General features: G+C 40.9%; 1 protein-coding gene and 1 long non-coding RNA gene across 10 annotated transcripts in view; one reads left to right on the top strand and one right to left on the bottom strand.

Annotated features, from left to right (window-relative positions):
* The window catches only part of LOC118223414, a 73,081-nt gene that overhangs the window by 4,172 nt on the left and 47,428 nt on the right, over positions 1 to 21,481 (bottom strand). For all 3 annotated transcript variants that reach the window (XR_004764435.1, XR_004764434.1, XR_004764436.1), the window contains exons 2-3: positions 420 to 476; positions 222 to 282 (exon numbers count right to left, since the gene is read on the bottom strand). This is a non-coding gene — a long non-coding RNA (uncharacterized LOC118223414). The remainder of the gene's footprint in view (positions 1 to 221; positions 283 to 419; positions 477 to 21,481) is intronic.
* Positions 3,748 to 21,481, top strand: part of LOC118223390 (protocadherin gamma-C5-like) — a 247,865-nt gene continuing 230,131 nt past the window's right edge. Inside the window, exon 1 of one of the 7 annotated variants that reach the window (XM_035409848.1) lies at positions 3,748 to 6,325. In XM_035409848.1, coding sequence (XP_035265739.1) covers positions 3,905 to 6,325 — 2,421 coding nt within the window. In that variant the 5' untranslated portion in view covers positions 3,748 to 3,904. Of the gene's footprint in view, positions 6,326 to 7,309; positions 9,889 to 11,189; positions 13,747 to 14,751; positions 17,347 to 18,505; positions 21,060 to 21,481 lie in introns of those variants that run through there. The other 6 variants (XM_035409850.1, XM_035409876.1, XM_035409853.1 and 3 more) reach the window with 6 other exon arrangements.

The raw sequence follows: 21,481 nt of genomic DNA, 5'->3' as shown, positions 1-21,481 counted from the left end.
CCTTTTTGAATAACACTACATGATATACATATACCAGTGATTTACTGACTTGTTTTCCTATTTGCTGTGTGGTTCTTACCGGGGCAAACTCAGGGAGAGTGAGGGACAAGGATGGTTACATCGAAGTGAATACTGTGGAGTGGAATACAGTGGTGTAATACTCTGACCCTCATGCTGAGACTCTTATTTGCTCACCAATAGGTACTAGTTTTTTTACTTACCACCATGTTTGCTCTGTGGTTTCAGGGCAAAATGAGGGAGAGACAGGGAGGACTGGGGGCTCTGGATAGGGAAGGAGGTGGAGGTGAGTGAGACAGGAGTTGATATTGACTGTTATGACAGAATGCAATCACAATAGTCCAATCCTCATTTTGGGCAACTTGCATGAATCAACAGTATGTATTAATTTTTTAACTTACTGTCATGTTTGCTGTGGCGGGTTCAAGGCGAAGAGACCGAGACTGTACAGGAGGATGCTGGCAGGGAAGAAAGAAAAAGCGACATGGAGGTAAGTGAAAAGAGCTTTTAACATTTGCAGGTTAGGGAATCCATGCTTTATATAGTTTATAAAGGCAGTTAAATTTGCCCAACTTCAAACAAAGTATGTTATCCTTGAATTACATCTTCAAACAATTCTAACTGGTTACAACATCATATCACTGTATCTTAATTTTAAAAGGGGACACAACCAAGGAAATTAGACATTCTCTTTGTTATTTTGATGAGCCATGATGTTTTTTCAATCATAACTTTTCTTTGAATACTGTTGATATCTAAATACTATTGACAGAAACATGGAATTCAATATCTGGACTTGTCTTCACATTACAATACATAGATTTCCCAGGTTAATGTGGTTGACTTGCTACTTAATAGTCCAGAGCAGAACCATAATAACCAGTTTATCTACATTGCTGTTGATCCTATTCTTACTGTCCTAATATTGAACCAGTAGTTGCTGTGGCTGCCTCCATATAGTTATCAGTTAAATGTTTTTCTATAGGAAAACATATTTTTGGCCATTAAGAATATATTTAAATAAATATTCTTGTAGTATTACTGTGGACACGTGCTCATTAACACCCAGGTTAACTTAAAACTTCTGAAAATGTATTTAATCTTTTAAAAAAATACCTCCTCAAACTCCAACCCACCCCCTGGTCATATTCAGGCCTCCCCAATGTTGAATTCATGGTTCAGGGCCTTGTCATTTGGTATATGAATTTGGAAATATACTGTAAAATACCATTTGCAGATCTTTCCAGATTCCAGATGCGTTAGAATGCTCCATTCAGTTTAGAGGTGTGGAAAAGTATATTTTCTTCTTACTGCCTCTTGTTGGCCCCTTTCTTTACTTTTTGTCTTATTTGTGTTAAGCAAATGCTGCTGCCTGATTGGGACTACTTTAGCAGAATTAAATGTTTGAATGTCCTCATTGTGACAATTTTGTTGGTTTCCTGTGCAAACATGCTTAACTGGGCTATAAATGAATGGAAAATTAACTGGAAGGCTTCACAAGTGTAATACATTTATCTTCCATTAGTGGTCTTTGAAAACATTCAGCATTCAGGTAGAAAAGAAACTTGGTGTAGTCCCATGTGGAGTTTAAGTTCAGTTGAAGTGGCTTAAACAATTTTTAAAATACCAAGGGCTAGAGAAGGCTTTAATGGAGTTTTGGGTTTACTTAACCCTTTACTAAACCATCAAAAGACCCAGACTATTAATATATGTATTTACAGATATATATTTCTAAAATGATGTACATTGTGATGAAAATAACAATGTCAGGACATCATACACAAGATATTTGAACATGATATTGGCAAATTTTATTTAGAAAGACAGTAAGACACAACACAGTTTCAAAAATGACCCAGCCCGTGTTAAAAGGAGTAGTAATGTTTACTCAAATTGTAAGAAAGTTATAGCAATCATCTGTCAGTCAAAGAGAAGTTTTTAGTTGAAATCATGGAACATGCACAGGTTGATTGTCATTGTGATGCAGTGGTTTGTCACATGTAATATATTTTTTTGTTTGTAATACATTTGTATGCTTATTCTCTTTTGTGTGTATAAGATTGTTTTATTCGTCGTACACTGGTTGATTTTGCAGGTGACAGCCATGAAAACATAATCATGTAAAATTTAAATGTAAATCTGAGATATTACTGCAATAATTTGAAGAACGTTATTTTTTATATAATTTATGTAGTAATCAAATATCCCATGTACACATAAACACAGATGCACGTTTTATAACCATGATCTGATGCATCCAATAGCAGCATTTGTAGCTCATGTGAACTTATGTGCGTCCTTAAAAGGTCTTTTCAGTGCACTATTACAGTAATAATTGCGGTAAGCAAAAACTTGTTTTTGAAATGTACCAAAAACCGTGTTATATGAGAAATAGAATTCCATTCTATTTCAAAACTATCAGTGTAAATCGGGAAATGAAGATGGCAAAACAGTTATCGCGCACGTTTTGTGCAGTTCATATCTGACACGCTGCGTGCCGCTCTATAAGCAATAGAGCTTCTAAATGCTCCCACAGCTGTTTGCTGCCCTCCGCTTCAAACCGCATCGTTTTCAGTTTTGTGAGCCCGTCTCTCATTTACGTATTTTCAGCATTGTAGTCAGTGTCCACTCTTCTGTTTTGTAATGACAGTTTTCAACACTCATCACTGAAATGCATATTGCATACTGTCTGGTCGTTTGTGCGTGCGTGTGTGTGTGCTTTTGCGTACGAGTGTGCTCCAGAGCTACGGCATATACTAGATTCCATTATTTAATTAGTTTGTTGTCAAAATAGTATAATATGTGACCACCCATAAATTATGTGGCTAACAATATTTCCGCCGATCGCTCTGTTGCGTATGGGTATCTTTGTTTGACATAGTTGTAAGCCCACCTCCGTAACCATTATGCTACGTTGTTAGCAAGATTTTTGATACCTTGCGGTTTCTAGACTGGTCTCGCGGCTTACTGGAGGCCCCATTCAAGACATTCTGCGCAACGATTAACTCACTTATTTATTGTATTTTTATTTGTTCAGGAAAGTACACGCTTTATGACTTGTAATACTACAAACCACCGCAAACGGCCTTTGTAACTGGTCTTTGATTATGTTTCGGATACTGTCGCTGTCCATGGTTCTGAACCACTAATATTCAGTGTGGGGGAAGGCCATACGCGCTATGAATGTTTTTGATTATTTTAACAAATGATTTATCCACAACTTTTGGATGAATAACTTTCAAAAATGAATCTAGTAAAACTTAGTCGTCACATATGTGTAATTATGCACCGTTTTAACACAATGTAAAATGTACCTATTTGGACGTATAAGGAAACAAATATCACAATGCAGCTTTGTGCTATTATAATTTCCATTAATACAGTCATGTATAGGCAGATAATCCAGCTATCCAAAGTGTGGTGGTCATGGTTTATGTGATGAAAGCAATGGAGAATACCTTTCCAGCAAGTACACTGCTTTACCAATTTAGGATCGATTATTTTCTTCTACTTCTGCTGATAAAAGTATATTTCTTCTTATATTCCCTGAAAACGTAGTGTGTCTTTAGTCTGTCATTTTAGTATCGTGCATAATTACTACACACAACTGTACAGATTTTAACATTTTATGTTTATTCTTCTTGCACCGGCCCTTATTCGGCTCAGTGTGTCGCTGTTCAACAACTTTGGGACTGAAGGTTCACTAACCCAGCCCATTTTTAGATTACCAATAGTTAACGGAATAGATTCTGGGGATATTGGGGAAGGATCATCGCATCACCTCGCATTTTCACTAGATATATAGGATACCTTTATTATATCATTTAATTTAGATGTTAGTGATATCGACGTCATTGTGATACATTATTACTAGAAAAGACCGGATATGGCGGCGAGGAAAACCCATCGCAGGATCGACTGGCATGTTAAATGCGCAGTATTCATAATTTCTCTAGCGCAGGCCTCTTTTGGAGACCCTCGATACTCTGTTCCAGAGGAAACGAAGAATAAATATGTCATCGGTAGCCTGACTAAGGACTTAAATCTGGATTCCAAACTGCTGGCAGCTCGGAAAGCCCGTGTGGATTACCAGGGCGAGAGGCGATACTGTGGAATAGACTTGACCACCGGAGATCTCATTGTTCTCGAAAGAATCGACAGGGAGAAGCTGTGCGGGCAAACAAAAGCGGACAAACCTTGCATTCTGCATTTTGAGTTCATCCTCGAGAATCCACTTGAGCTGTATAACATTGCCTTGGAAGTAGATGACATTAATGACAACCCTCCCATTTTTTCCAAAGACACGGTCAAATTGGAAATTAGTGAGGCTGCTCCAATCGGTAGTCGCTTTCAAATACCTACTGCTCGCGACTTGGACGTCGGAATAAATTCAGTTCAAAATTACATTCTGGGAAAGAATGAGTACTTTGTACTAGATGTGCAAAACAGTAAAGAGAGAGGGAGATATGCCGAAATTGTTTTGAAAAACGCTCTTGATCGCGAAAAGGTAGGGGAACATACGTTATTAGTGACTGCGGTTGACGGAGGCAGCCCCTCGAAATCTGGTTCCACCACCGTTCACATTCTCGTCATGGACTTCAATGATAACGCACCCGTATTTCAACAAACTGTTTACAAAGTTAACTTGCTTGAAAATGCACAGCCGGGAACGTTCATTGTAAAGGTTAGTGCGACTGATAAAGATGAGGGTGCAAATGGTGTTGTAAGTTACGATTTTAACCATGTTTCTGAAAGTTCGAAGCGGTTATTCCACATTGACAGCAAAAGCGGTGAATTGAAAGTAATAGACAAAATCGATTACGAAGAGGCTTCCTCCTATGAAATTGAAATACAGGCTGAAGATGGAGGAGGCCAAACTGGCCATTGTAAAGTTTTAATCCAGATCACGGATGTAAATGATAACGCGCCAATAATTACTGTCAAATCAAGCTTAAACCCGATTCCGGAGAATGTCCCGACAGGTACAGAGATAGCTGTGATAAATGTGAAAGACTTGGATGATGGAGTGAACAGTAGAGTCCATTGTTCCCTCTCTGAAAACATTCATTTTGAATTACAGTCATCTATCAAAAACTACTTCACTTTAGTTACCAAGGCTCTTCTTGATCGTGAGGAAGTTTCTGAGTTCAATGTCACCGTAACAGCCACGGATGGAGGTTCTCCTCCACTTTCTACAGACATTGTTTTAAATTTCAAAATATCGGATATAAATGACAACCCTCCTACGTTTGATGAACAGTCATACATTGCCTATGTGACTGAAAATAACAAACCCGGTACCTCAGTGATTTCCCTAAGGGCAGGTGACCCAGACTGGAGACAAAATGGCACAGTGTCTTACTCTCTGTTATCTGGTCAGATCGGGGGTGTTCCCGTGTCCTCGTTTTTATCCATTAACGGAGAAACTGGCGTGATCCATGCTGTCAGATCGTTTGATTATGAGCAGTTCAGAAGCTTCAAAGTGCAGGTTGTTGCCAGAGACAACGGTTCCCCTCCACTCAGCAGCAACGTGACTGTGAGTGTGTTCATAACCGATGAGAATGATAACTCTCCACAGATATTATACCCTGCTCCTCTAGGGAAGTCCTTCATGACAGAAATGATCCCCAAAGCTGCTTCAGCGGGATCGCTGGTTTCCAAGGTGATAGCTGTGGATGCAGACTCTGGACAGAACGCGTGGCTGTCCTATCAGATCTTGAAATCTACAGATCCGGGACTTTTCAAAATTGGTCTTCACAGCGGAGAGATAAGGACGCAGCGGGACATTTCTGAATCCGATACCATGAAGCAGAACATTATTATCTCAGTGAGAGATAACGGACAGCCCTTTCTCTCTACAACCTGCTCAGTGCATTTGCTAATTTCTGACAATTTAGCAGAAATTCCACAGTTGAAAGATATGTCTTATGAAGAGAGTAATTCCAAATTGACGTCATATTTGATCATAGCACTGGTGTCCGTTTCCACCTTCTTTCTGACGTTCATTATTCTAATCGTGGCCGTGAGGCTTTGCCGCAGAAGAAAACCCCAACTGTTGTTTGATGGCGCAGTGGCTGTTCCAGGCGCGTATTTCCCTCCCAACTATGCAGATGTGGACGGAGCAGGAACTCTACGCAGTTCTTACAATTATGACACTTATTTGACTACTGGATCACGCACCAGCGACTTCAGATTTGTAAGATCTTACAATGACGTGACACTTCCCGCTGAAAAGACGCTGGAGAGTCCAAATGGAAACGGTGAAGAAATTGACATCGCCGGAAATGGATCCAAGTGCGCAACCCTGGTAAATTTTATTATTTATTTGTATTATATTTTTCAGCTGTGTGCCATGAATTTTAAATCAAAGAATTTCCTGATTTGATTTATTTCTGCGGGCATATAACTATTTCTATGTGGATATGAATATGGCAGGCGTGAAAATCCTTTCTACATCCATCCTAGAAAAGAAAATCTTAAACTTTTCAGCATATGTGAGACAATATTTGTTTTATTTACGAAATTACTTAGTTCACTTCATGTTTTATTAAACATACACTATCTTAAACGATAAAAACAAAGGTGTTGCTGACTTCTGGATCGGTGCTACTCACCATTGCTTATCTGAGGTGAATTAGCTGGTTAACTTCAAATTGACTCGCATTTGTGCATCTATCGTTCTCATTTCACGTGTACAGCAATGACTTATTGGTCCCTCTGCCCCCATGCATGCGTGGTCTCAGCCTTAGGTATCAGCCTTAGGTATCGAGATTTATTTCTCATATATGGACTCAATCTTTGACTTATGTTATTAATCCCGTGTATATGCACTTTTAATTACAACTCAATATTTCCTCATCAGAATATTGAATGAATCAATTGTAATAATTACAATGAATAGAAGTCCAGAAACACTATATTTGTTTATCATATTTTTTATTTAATAGATGCTGTTTTTTTAAGAATCCTATTTTACTTGACTATGAAAACTACTATGAAAACACCAGGAAGTATCCTTTTTAAAGAAATGCGTCGATTGACTGACTTACAGGCATGTACACAGCTAGTATTTTGATATTGCTTCCTCCAAACGTTCAATGAGAAACGCTGTTTGTTAGCTCATATATTGAAATTCAATCTAAAACTTCCACGTGTTCTTCCCTGGTTACTGAAAACGATTAGCACGGTGGTAGAATGAGTGCCTCTTATTTTCTGCAGTTATTTAAAATTACTCAGAGTGTCGCTATATACCAACTTCAGGCGGTTTAATGCGGCTCTCCACCCACTTGACATTAAGAGAAGGAAATCTGCTGTTGAACCACGGAAAACCATCGAACCACACGGACCTTTAACTGTTTCTTTCCATTTGGATGTTATTTTTATGGGAATGTGATTTGAACGTGCTATTTCTGTACATGTAAGGATTGGATTTGAATTATCAGCCATTTCGAACCTAACATGGGCTACAAAGGATACTCTGTGAGCAACCCAACGTACTGCTTGGTTTTGTTTCTTTTCTCCCTCCCTGCTTCCTTTGGAGATGTGAGCTATTCTATTCCCGAGGAAATGAAACTCGGATCTGTTATTGGGAATATGGCGAAGGATCTCGGTGTGGATCTGAAGAGTCTGTCGACTCGGAAAGCCCGTGTAGATACGGAGGACGGTATCAAACGTTATTGTGACATTAATTTGAGTACTGGTGATCTGGTTGTCGCAGAAAGGATGGATCGGGAACAGCTCTGTGGTCAGAAGCCTTCGTGCACTTTATACCACGAGCTTGTACTGGAGAATCCACTGGAGCTGCACCGTATTGCTTTGAAAATAGAAGACATTAATGACAACAACCCAAGGTTTCCAAAAGATATTTTCTTGCTAGAAATAACCGAATCCGCCGACAAAGGAGCTCGCTTCCCCTTAGATGAGGCCCACGATGCGGATGTTGGACAGAACGCGGTCCAAAGCTACACACTACAAAGGAATGCTCATTTTGTTCTCGCAGTTCGTTCAACTGTAGATGGAGGAAAATACGGTGAGTTAGTGTTAGAAAAAGAGTTAGATCGTGAGGACCAACAAGAGGTTACATTATTACTTACTGCAACTGACGGAGGCAGTCCACAGAGATCTGGTACTGTAGTTATACAAGTTACTGTGCTGGATGCTAACGATAATATCCCCGTGTTTAACCAGGCTGTTTATACTGTCAGTCTGCCTGAAAATTCTCCTTTAGGTACCGTTGTGGTTACAGTCAGTGCCAATGATGCAGACGAGGGAGCTAATGGCGAAGTGACATACGAATTTAGTCGTACATCTGATAATGCTGAAAATGTGTTCACAATTGATCATAATACGGGCACAATTACCCTGATCGGACAAATAGATTTTGAAGAGGAGTCGAATTACGAAATGCGAGTACAAGCAAAAGATGGTTCGGGTTTGGCCTCTTATACGAAGGTAATTATAGAAATCAGTGATGTGAATGACAACGCGCCAGTGATAGTTCTTAAATCTCTGAACAACCCTATCCCTGAGAACGCATTACCTGGCACTGAGGTGGGCATCATAAATGTTCAAGATAAAGACTCTGGGTCAAATCGACAGGTACGCTGCTCCATTCAACACAATGTTCCTTTCAAGTTAATCCCCTCCATTAAAAATTATTACTCGCTGGTAACTACAGGCGATCTTGACCGCGAAGTGCGGTCTGCTTACAACATAACAATTACAGCTACCGACGAAGGCTCCCCTCCTCTGTCTTCCTCAAAAAACATTCAATTATTTGTATCAGACGTGAATGACAACCCGCCATTGTTTGCTGAGCACTCGTACAGTGCCTATGTGAAAGAAAATAACAAACCCGGCACCACGGTTATTTCTGTAAGGGCGAGCGACGCGGATTGGAGACAGAACGGAACCGTATTCTATTCTTTGTTATCCAGTGACATCAGTGGTGTTCCCGTGTCCTCCTTTTTATCGATTAACGGGGACACCGGGGTGATCCATGCTATCAGATCATTTGATTATGAGAAGTTCAGAAGCTTCAAAGTTCAGGTCGTTGCCAGAGACAACGGTTCCCCTCCACTCAGCAGCAACGTGACTGTGTGTGTGTTTATAACCGATGAGAATGATAACTCTCCACAGATACTATATCCTGCACCTCAAGGGAACTCCTTCATGACCGAGATGGTCCCCAAAGCTGCCCATGCAGGTTCCCTGGTTTCAAAGGTGATCGCTGTGGATGCAGACTCTGGACAGAACGCTTGGCTGTCCTATCAGATCGTGAAATCGACTGATCCAGGACTTTTCACCATTGGTCTCCACAGTGGAGAAATCAGGGCGCAGCGGGATATTTCGGAATCTGATTCCATGAAGCAGAACCTTGTTATACTGGTGAAAGATAACGGACAACCTTCTCTCTCCACAACATGTCCAGTGTATTTGCTCATTTCTGATAATTTGGCAGAAGTTCCAAATTTGAAGGATATGTCTGATGAGGGCAAGAACTCAAAGTTAACTTCGTATTTAATCATTTCTCTGGTCTCCGTTTCTACCTTCTTTCTGACGTTCATTATTCTCCTCGTGGCTGTAAGACTTTGCCGTAGAAGGAAGCCCAGGCTGTTGTTTGATAGCGCAGTGGCGGTACCCAGCGCATATTTCCCTCCCAATTACGCTGAGGTGGATGGAGCAGGAACTCTCCGCAGTTCTTACAATTATGACACTTACTTAACAACTGGCTCACGCACCAGCGACTTCAAGTTCGTTACCTCTTACAATGACGTCACGCTGCCCACTCAGCAGACGTTGAGGAGAAGCCCTAATGAAGCTGATGATGTGAAAGAGGACGCTGTCACTATATCCAATTGCGCAACTTTGGTAAGTTGGCATTCCTTATTCCTTGTTCATATCCATGTTCCCTAGAGCAATAGGATACCCATAATTGATTTAGTCTTTTGGAATTGCCATGCCATGATTCAGTGAAAATAATATTTGAATTGGATATATATATATAACATTGTTGTTTCCAGAGGTTTAATGCGATGCTGTTCTTTTGATTAATTTACGCATAGTTGCTATTGCTATACGTGTTTTGCATCAGTGAGGGAAGTGTTAATTGAACTTACACTACGTCATATAATATTTTGGTTGTTTCAATGTGAATTCTGGTGGGTTAGTTTTTGTGCACGTTTTATGTAGATGTGACTTCAACAGAGTGGTTTATGTGTCCCAGTGCTCTTTCTCTTTTCCAGTACCACTTGGAAATTCTGCTGTTTATATGAAATCAAATTACAACTCAGGGATACTATCATTTGGAATATAGTAACTGCCATTAATATCTGCTTACTGTTGCATCCCACGAACATCGAACCATTTAGTAGACTTCTTTAATACATTGTCGTACTGAAATAGCATTTGGTGAATTGTATGTGGCATTGTATTGTTGAGGCGTTTGTAGGTATGTTGCTGGTTTGCTGCGTTTGTCTTCCGTACAAGCATTTAAAATCTAGAATGGAGTTCAGTTTTTATGAAACATATCTAGATTGTGTGCAGTAGACTAATTAACAAATACTTTTAATGAATCAGAAAGTCAACTGTATAGATTTTTTTCAGACCCTGAAATCAACACTTTTGTTGGCTCATTTCCACGCGTGTTTACAACCTGTAATTCTGTAATAGAATTTATCATACCCATAGAAGAGTTTTTATTTTTTAAAGGTTGATACAGTGTTAGATACTATATAGCTTATAGGTAAACTAAGCATTAAGTACAGTTTAGTGGTAGGAATAGACGAGCAGTGTTGGGTTGAATGGCCTGTTCTCGTCTTACGTTGTGTATGTTATGTTATGTATGTCCAACTAAATCATAGGAGGACGTCTTTCATTTTGACATCCAGTTGTACTTATGGATATATACTTTTCAGCTTTCTTTACCTCAACGAGTGTCCTTGTGGAATTGAGATTCAGTTTAAAATTGTGCATACCTATTTTCCATGCCCGCTATAAAATGATATCTTCAGAATCGATTTAATTGTGACTTATCTCAAAACTGGCATATTTCATATTCGTTGCTGTATGCACTTATTTAAATGTGCTCATAGTGTCGCTGTTCACCAGCTAAGGAACGTTCCATGTACCTCTCCTCCCACAATGAAAATATTCACACACTAGCAATCCCCTGCTGCAACACAGAAATCATTGTACCACAAGGACCGTAGAGCTTTTGTCTTTCAACTTGGATGCTATCGGAACATCCTGCTATTAAATCGGCTGATACATTAAAATATTGGATTACAATGCGAATCATCTTTTGTTTGAACTAAAATGTGTTACAAAGGGTTCACTGTTAGTTGCCAGACGTGCTTTTTTATTTATTTTCTCATTGCCGTGCCTACTTCCTTTGGCGATGTAAGCTATTCCATTCCGGAAGAGATGAAACGTGGAACCGTCATTGGAAATATAGCGAAGGATCTGGGTGTGGATGTTGAAACACTAAGAGCTCGCAAAGCCCGTATTGATACTGAAGGTAGTCGCCGACGATACTGCGACATTAACCTGAATTCTGGCGATTTGATTGTCTCTGAAAGGATCGACAGAGAAGAGATTTGCGGTGAAAAAATTACATGTCACCTGAAATATGCGGTTGTACTGGAGGATCCTTTGGAGCTACATCGCATTGCACTTCAAATTCAGGATATAAATGACAACTCGCCTGGGTTTCCGAAGGATATTATACGACTCGAAATAGGAGAATCTTCCGCTAAAGGTGCCCGTTTTCCAGTGAATGAGGCCCACGACGCTGATATAGGACAGAACGCGGTTCAAAGCTACACGTTACAAAGGAATGATAATTTTGTTTTGGTTGTGCATACGAATAAAGAAGGAAGAAAATACGGAGAGTTAGTGTTAGAAAAAGAGCTGGATCGTGAAGAACAGCAAGAGCTTACATTAGTGCTGGCTGCCGCTGACGGAGGGACTCCACAGAAAAGCGGTACAGTAGTTATACACATCACTGTGCTTGATGCTAACGATAATATGCCTGTGTTTAGCCAGGCCGTTTATACAGCCAGTCTGCCAGAAAACTCTCCTTTAGGCGTTGTAGTGCTCACAGTCAGCGCCACTGATGCAGACGAGGGACCGAATGGCGAGGTGACGTATGAATTTAGTCACATATCTGAAAAAGCAAAAAGGATATTTTCTGTTGACCAGAAAAAAGGAGAAATTGTCGTTACCGGACCAATCGATTACGAAGAAGAGTTCACTTATGAAATGCGTATTGAAGGGAAAGACAGAGCGGGACTGACTTCACAGGCTAAAGTAATTATTGAAATCACGGATGCGAATGACAATGCCCCGGTTATAGCTTTAAAATCTCTAAACAAAAACATTCCTGAAAGTGCATTACCTGGCACAGAGGTGGGCATCATTAATGTTCAGGACGAAGATTCAGGGGTAAATCAACAGGTCCGCTGCTCTATCCAGCAAAATGTTCCTTTCAAGTTGGTCCCCTCAATCAAAAATTACTACTCACTGGTAACTACAGGCGAACTAGACCGTGAAGTGGTCTCTGAATACAACATCACAATCACAGCTATTGACGAGGGTTCCCCGCCACTTTCTTCCTCCAAAGTTGTGCAGTTGTCTGTGTCAGACGTGAATGACAACGCGCCTCTATTTTATGAGCAGTCCTACAATGCTTACGTGTCTGAAAATAATAAGCCCGGATTTTCTGTTATTTCTGTGAGGGCAAGTGACCCGGACTGGAGACAGAACGGCACCGTTTTCTATTCTTTGTCGTCCAGTGAGGTCAATGGGGTTCCTGTGTCATCGTTTTTGTCCGTTAACGGAGACACTGGCATGATCCATGCTGTCAGATCATTTGATTATGAGCAGTTCAGAAGCTTCAAAGTGCAGGTGGTTGCCAGAGACAACGGTTCCCCTCCACTCAGCAGCAACGTGACAGTGAGTGTGTTTATAAAGGATGAGAATGATAACTCTCCCCAGATATTATATCCTGCGCCTCTCGGGAACTCCTTAATGACTGAGATGGTCCCCAAAGCTGCTCACGCGGGCTCCCTGGTTTCTAAGGTGATTGCTGTGGATGCTGACTCTGGACAGAACGCCTGGCTGTCCTATCAGATCCTGAAACCAACTGATCCAGGACTTTTCACCATTGGCCTCCACAGTGGAGAGATCAGGACACAGCGTGACATTTCTGAATCGGACACCATGAAGCAGAGCCTTGTTGTCTTAGTGAAAGATAATGGACAACCTCCTCTCTCAACAACCTGTTCAATATATTTACTGATCTCTGATAACTTGGCAGATGTTTCAGAGTTGAAAGAAACGTCATATGAGGAAAACAGTTCCAAATTAACTTCGTATTTAATTATTGCTCTGGTTTCTGTCTCCACCTTCTTCCTGGCGTTCATTATTCTTATCGTGACAGTGAGGTTGTGCCGTAGAAGAAAACCCCAACTGTTTTTTGATGGCGCAGTGGCAATTCCGAGTGCATATTTCCCTCCCAACTACGCAGATGTGGATGGAGCTGGAACGCTCCGCAGTTCTTACAATTATGACACTTACTTGACGACAGGCTCCCGCACCAGCGACTTCAAGTTTGTCAGCTCTTACAATGACGTTACATTGCCCACTCAGCAGACATTGAGAAAGAGCCCTAATGAAGGTAGTGGAAAGACAGAGGCCATTGAGAATGCATCCAAATGCTCGACTTTGGTAAGTAGGTGTCCCTCATTTTGTACTCATACAGAGTTTTACTGCCCTTTATGCTGTGCATGAAGTATTTTTGTTTCGGCATGCTCATGTCATTTTTCAATCAGCTTCTGATCCTTCCTTTAATTGCGTTTTTACCCAGAAAATAAGACATCACTTTATTGGACGAACAATATGGTAGCATAATTTGCGGTTTTCTTTTAGAACGAAGCAAAGGCATGTTTTTGGGAATATAGTATATATCATAGGCTAGTTAACTAGTGAGAATGAAAGAACCCCTGAGAGTGAGTCAGAATTCTAAACTCAACTATGAATTCAGGTCATGATGTGTTTTTATTTTATTTTTGGCATCAGTGCTGTAGCTTGAGTGTATCTCCCATAAACTAGGTAACACACGAGCTGTGATTATTTCGCTGTGTAATTGTGTAAAAATTGTGGCTATGGTTCTCCCATTTATGTCTTTTAAGATATTAATGCATTTTTATATATCTTACAGTGAGGTAGCACATGAGATGAGGCATTTTGTCCACCATTCTCTCTGCAAGAACACTGTGTGTGGGATTTCAGAGTTATAACATTCAAAACAAAGACATTGACAGGTTATTCAAATAATTGATACACTTGTTAAAGCAAAATTAATTTAAACTGGTACAGACCAATGCTGAATTTTATGATAAAACTTCTGCATAGTAAGCGTCAGGCTCAAGATGCAATTTGTATGTATAAAATGATTTTTAAGATTAGTTGAAGGCACCGAATAATGTTCATTTTGAGGGATTTTGTGCAAACCATTGGCTTCGAATATAGACAAAACACGCATTTTGAATCAGTCTTATTCACATTTAATTTTATACCACAATTTGTTGTCTCCCGTGTGCATGCTGGTAGTCCATGTATGACCTCAGGTCACTGTGAAGAGACATACAGCGCAATTATGTGCAATTTTTCAAAAAGTCAGAGAGTGTCGCTATTTACTAGCTCAGCAATGTTAGATGCACCTCTCCGCCCATCGGTGTAATATTCAGTGGCAATGCATTCGCTGCTACACTACAAAAACCCGTAATACCGCACGGACTATCGGTCTATTTCCTTTCAGTTGATTGTTTTCAGTGAGTGGGGGGTATATTGGAATATTTCTATAGATTTAAGGAATTCATTGCAGTTCGATATTCCTGTTATTTGAATGTGAAGATGGGCTGCAGTTCTTTTTCTCCGAGCAACCTCATGTATCGTGTATTTTTAATTATTTTCATCCTGCCTTCGTCGCTTGGAGATGTGAGCTATTCTATTCCAGAGGAGCTGAAACGCGGATCTGTTATTGGAAATATTGCAAAAGATCTCAGTGTTGACGTGACGAGCTTTTCTGCCCGCAGAGCCCGGATAGATAATGAAGGTAGCCGCCGACGTTATTGTGACATTAATCTGACTTCTGGCGATTTGATTGTGTCGGAAAGGATTGACAGAGAAACGCTTTGTGGACAGAAGAGTTCATGTGCCTTAAAATGCGAGCTTGTTCTGGAGAATCCTCTGGAATTACATCGAATATCGCTTCATATTCAAGATGTTAATGACAATTCACCTCAGTTCAAAAAGGACCTTATCAGGTTTGAAATTAGAGAATCGGCTGACAAAGGAGCTCGCTTTCTCTTAGACGAGGCCCACGATGCGGATATTGGAAAGAACGCGGTCCAAAGCTACACGTTACAGGAAAATGGTCATTTTGTTTTGGCTGTTCATACGAACACCGACGGTGGAAGATATGGCGAGTTAGTATTAGAAAAGGAGTTGGATCGCGAAAAACAGCGGGAGGTAACATTATTACTTACTGCAGCTGACGGAGGGACTCCACAGAGATCTGGTACTGTAGTTATACACGTCACTGTGCTGGATGCTAATGATAATGTCCCAGTTTTTAGCCAGGCCTTGTATACAGTCAGTCTGCCTGAAAATTCTCCTCTAGGTGCTGTAGTGGCTACGGTCAGCGCCACTGATGCAGACGAGGGAGCCAATGGTGAAGTGACTTACGAATTCGCTCGTGTTTCGGACGAAGAAATGAAATTATTTTCGCTTGATCCACACAGTGGACAAATTATGGTCACAGGGCCGATCGATTTCGAAGAGGAGTCCACATATGAATTGCGAATCCAAGCCAAAGATGGATCCGGACTGGCTTCCCTTGCTAAGGTTATTATCGAAATCGCTGATGTGAATGACAACACTCCGATGATATTTCTTAAGTCTCTGAACAATCCGATCCCAGAGAGCGCGTTACCTGGAACGGAGGTAGGGATTATTAATATCCAGGATAAAGACTCCGGGACAAATCAACAATTACGATGCTCTATCCAGCAAAATGTACCTTTCAAGTTAATTCCCTCGATAAAAAATTATTACTCGCTGGTAACTACAGGCGAACTAGACCGTGAAGTGGTCTCTGAATACAACATCACAATCACAGCTATTGACGAGGGTTCCCCGCCACTTTCTTCCTCCAAAGTTGTGCAGCTGTCTGTGTCAGATGTGAATGACAACGCGCCTCTATTTGATGAGCAGTCCTACAATGCTTACGTGTCTGAAAATAATAAGCCCGGATTTTCTGTTATTTCTGTGAGGGCAAGTGACCCGGACTGGAGACAGAACGGCACCGTTTTCTATTCTTTGTCGTCCAGTGAGGTCAATGGTGTTCCTGTGTCATCGTTTTTGTCCATTAACGGAGACACTGGCATGATCCATGCTGTCAGATCATTTGATTATGAGCAATTCAGAAGCTTCAAAGTGCAGGTGGTTGCCAGAGACAACGGTTCCCCTCCACTCAACAGCAACGTGACTGTGAGTGTGTTCATAACCGATGAGAATGATAACTCTCCACAGATACTATATCCTGCTCCTCAAGGGAACTCCTTCATGACCGAGATGGTCCCCAAAGCTGCCCATGCGGGTTCTCTGGTTTCAAAGGTGATCGCTGTGGATGCAGACTCTGGACAGAACGCTTGGCTGTCCTATCAGATCGTGAAATCGACGGATCCAGGACTTTTCACCATTGGTCTCCACAGTGGAGAAATCAGGGCGCAGCGGGATATTTCGGAATCTGATTCCATGAAGCAGAACCTTGTTATACTGGTGAAAGATAACGGACAACCTTCTCTCTCCACAACATGTCCAGTGTATTTGCTCATTTCTGATAATTTGGCAGAAGTTCCAAATTTGAAGGATATGTCTGATGAGGGCAAGAACTCAAAGTTAACTTCGTATTTAATCATTTCTCTGGTCTCCGTTTCTACCTTCTTTCTGACGTTCATTATTCTCGTCGTGGCTGTAAAACTTTGCCGTAGAAGGAAGCCCAGGCTGTTGTTTGATAGCGCAGTGGCGGTACCCAGCGCATATTTCCCTCCCAATTACGCGGAGGTGGATGGAGCAGGAACTCTCCGCAGTTCTTATAATTATGACACTTACTTAACAACTGGCTCACGCACCAGCGACTTCAAGTTCGTTACCTCTTACAATGACGTCACGCTGCCCACTCAGCAGACGTTGAGGAGAAGCCCTAATGAAGCTGATGATGTGAAAGAGGACGCTGTCACTATATCCAATTGCGCGACTTTGGTAAGTTGGCATTCCTTATTCCTTGTTCTTATCCATGTTCCCTAGAGCAATAGGATACCCATAATTTATTTAGTGTTTTGGCACTGCCATGCAATGATTCAGTGAAAATAATATTTGAATCGGATATATATAATATTGTTGTTTCCAGAGGTTTAATGCGATGCTGTTCTTTTGATTCATTTACGCAGAGTTGCTATTACTATACGTGTTTTGCGACAGTGAGGGACGTCTTAATTGAACTTGCACTATGTCATAAAATGTTTTTGTTGTTTCAAAGTGATTTCTGGTGGGTTAGTTTTTTGCACCTTTTATGTAAATGTGACTTCAACTGAGCGATTTATGTGTCCCAGTGCTCTTTCTCCTTTCCAATACCACTTGGAAATTCTGCTGTTTACATGAAATCAAATTAAAACTCAGGGGTACTACCATTTTGAATATAGTAACTGCCATTTATATTTGAATACTGTTGCGTCCCACGAACATCGAAGCATAGTTACAGTCATACTGAAATAGCATTTGGTGAATTGTGTGTGTCACTTTATTGTTGAGGCGTTTGTATGTATGTTGCTGGTTTGCTGCGTTTGTCTTTCCTACAAGCATTTAAAATCTAGAATGGAGTTCCGTTTTTATGAAATATATATAGATTGTGTGCAGTGGACTATTTAACAAATAGTTTTAATGAATCAGACAGTCAACTGTATATATATTTTTTTAAGACCCAGAAATGAACACTTTTGTCCGCTCATTTCCGCGCGTGTTTACAACCTGTAGTTCTGTAATAGAATTTATCATACCCATAGAATAGTTTTTTTTTTTATAAATGTTGCGTTGTCCAACTAAATCATAGGAGGACGTCCTTCATTTTGACATCCAGATTTACTTATGGATATATGCTTCTTCGCTTTCTTTACCTCAACGAGTGTCCGTGTGGAATTGAGATTCAGTTTAAAATTGCGCATACCTATTTTCCATGACCGCTATAAAATGATATCTTCAGAATCGATTTAATTGTAACATATCTCATAACTGGCATATTTCATATTCGTTGCTGTATGCACTTATTTAAATGTGCTCATAGTGTCGCTGTTCACCAGCTAAGGAACGTTCCATGTACCTCTCCTCCCACAATGAAAATATTCACACACTAGCAATCCGCTGCTGCAACACAGAAATCATTGTACCACAAGGACCGTAGAGCTTTTGTCTTTCAACTTGGATGCTATCGGAACATCCTGCTATTAAATCGGCTGATACATTAAAATATTGGATTACAATGCGAATCATCTTTTGTTTGAACTAAAATGTGTTACAAAGGGTTCACTGTTAGTTGCCAGACGTGCTTTTTTATTTATTTTCTCATTGCCGTGCCTACTTCCTTTGGCGATGTAAGCTATTCCATTCCGGAAGAGATGAAACGTGGAACCGTCATTGGAAATATAGCGAAGGATCTGGGTGTGGATGTTGAAACACTAAGAGCTCGCAAAGCCCGTATTGATACTGAAGGTAGTCGCCGACGATACTGCGACATTAACCTGAATTCTGGCGATTTGGTTTTGTCTGAAATAATCGACAGAGAAGAGATTTGCGGCGAGAAGATTACATGTCACCTGCAATATGAGGTCGTACTGGAGGATCCTTTGGAGCTATATCGTATTACACTTCAAATTCAAGATATAAATGACAACTCGCCTCGGTTTCCGAAGGATGTTATACGACTAGAAATTACAGAATCTGCCGATAAAGGCGCCCGCTTTCCAGTGAATGAGGCCCATGACGCTGATATAGGACAGAACGCGGTTCAAAGCTACACGTTACAAAGGAATGATAATTTTGTTTTGGTTGTGCATACGAATAGAGAAGGAAGAAAATACGGAGAGTTAGTGTTAGAAAAAGAACTGGATCGTGAAGATCAGCAAGAGCTTACATTAGTGCTGGCTGCCGCTGACGGAGGGTCTCCACAGAAAAGCGGTACAGTAGTTATACACATCACTGTGCTTGATGCTAACGATAATATTCCCGTGTTTAGCCAGGCCGTTTATACAGCCAGTCTGCCAGAAAACTCTCCTTTAGGCGCTGTAGTGCTCACAGTCAGCGCCACTGATGCAGACGAGGGACCGAATGGCGAGGTAACGTATGAATTTAGTCACATATCTGAAAAAGCAAAAAGGATATTTTCTATTGACCAGAAAAAAGGAGAAATTGTCGTTACCGGACCAATCGATTACGAAGAAGAGTTCACTTATGAAATGCGTATTGAAGGGAAAGACAGAGCGGGACTGACTTCACAGGCTAAAGTAATTATTGAAATCACTGATGCGAATGACAATGCCCCGGTTATAGCTTTAAAATCTCTAAACAAAAACATTCCTGAAAATGCATTACCTGGCACGGAGGTGGGCATCATTAATGTTCAGGATAAAGATTCAGGGGCAAATCGACAGGTCCGCTGCTCTATCCAGCAAAATGTTCCTTTCAAGTTGATCCCCTCAATCAAAAATTATTACTCGCTGGTAACTACAGGCAAACTAGACCGTGAAGTGGTCTCTGAATACAACATCACAATCACAGCTATCGACGAGGGTTCTCCACCTCTTTCTTCCTCCAGAGTTGTGCAGCTGTCTGTGTCAGATGTGAATGACAACGCGCCTCTATTTGATGAGCAGTCCTACAATGCTTACGTGTCTGAAAATAATAAGCCTGGATTTTCTGTTATTTCTGTGAGGGCAAGTGACCCAGACTGGAGACAGAATGGCACCGTTTTCTATTCTTTGTCATCCAGTGAGGTCAATGGTGTTCCTGTGTCATCGTTTTTGTCCGTTAACGGAGACACTGGCATGATCCATGCTGTCAGATCATTTGATTATGAGCAGTTCAGAAGCTTCAAAGTGCAGGTCGTTGCCAGAGACAACGGTTCCCCTCCACTCAGCAGCAACGTGACAGTGAGTGTGTTTATAAAGGATGAGAATGATAACTCTCCACAGATATTATATCCTGCGCCTCTCGGGAACTCCTTAATGACAGAAATGGTCCCTAAAGCTGCTCATGCGGGCTCCCTGGTTTCTAAGGTGATCGCTGTGGATGCAGACTCTGGACAGAACGCTTGGCTGTCTTATCAGATCCTGAAACCAACTGATCCAGGGCTCTTCACCATTGGCCTCCACAGCGGAGAGATCAGGACACAGCGTGACATTTCTGAATCGGATACCATGAAGCAGAGCCTTGTTGTCTTAGTGAAAGATAATGGACAACCTCCTCTCTCAACAACCTGTTCAATATATTTACTGATCTCTGATAACTTGGCAGATGTTTCAGAGCTGAAAGAAACGTCATATGAGGAAAACAGTTCCAAATTAACTTCGTATTTAATTATTGCTCTGGTTTCTGTCTCCACCTTCTTCCTGGCGTTCATTATTCTTATCGTGACCGTGAGGTTGTGCCGTAGAAGAAAACCCCAACTGTTGTTTGATGGCGCAGTGGCAATTCCGAGTGCATATTTCCCTCCCAACTACGCAGATGTGGATGGAGCTGGAACGCTCCGCAGTTCTTACAATTATGACACTTACTTGACGACAGGCTCCCGTACCAGTGACTTCAAGTTTGTCAGCTCTTACAATGACGTTACATTGCCCACCGAGCAGACGTTGAGAAAGAGCCCTAATGAAGGTAGTGGAAAGACAGTGGCCATTGAGAGTGCATCCAAATGCTCGACTTTGGTAAGTTGGTGTCCCTCATTTTGTACTCATACGGAGTTTTACTGCCCTTTATGCTGTGCATGAAGTATTTTTGTTTCGGCATGCTCATGTCATTTTTCAATCAGCTTCTGATCCTTTTTTTAATTGCGTTTTTACCCAGGAAATAAGACATCACTTTATTGGATGAGCAATATGGTAGCGCAATTTGCGTTTTTCTTTTAGAACAAAGCAAAGGCATGTTTTTGGGAATATAGTATACATCACAGGCTAGTTAACTAGTGAGAAGGAAAGAACCCCTGAGAGTGAGTCGGATTTCTAAACTCATAACTATGAATTCAGGTCATGATGTGTTTATATTTTATTTTTGGCGTCAGTGCTGTAGCTTGAGTGTATCTACCATAAACTAGGTAACACACGAGCTGTGATTATTTCACTGTGTAATT

This window comes from Anguilla anguilla, chromosome 3 (genome assembly GCF_013347855.1).
Source record: "Anguilla anguilla isolate fAngAng1 chromosome 3, fAngAng1.pri, whole genome shotgun sequence".
Classification (NCBI taxonomy): domain Eukaryota; kingdom Metazoa; phylum Chordata; class Actinopteri; order Anguilliformes; family Anguillidae; genus Anguilla; species Anguilla anguilla.
The sequence above is the reverse complement of the archived record's forward strand: the minus strand, read 5'-3'. Positions and strand labels throughout refer to the sequence as shown.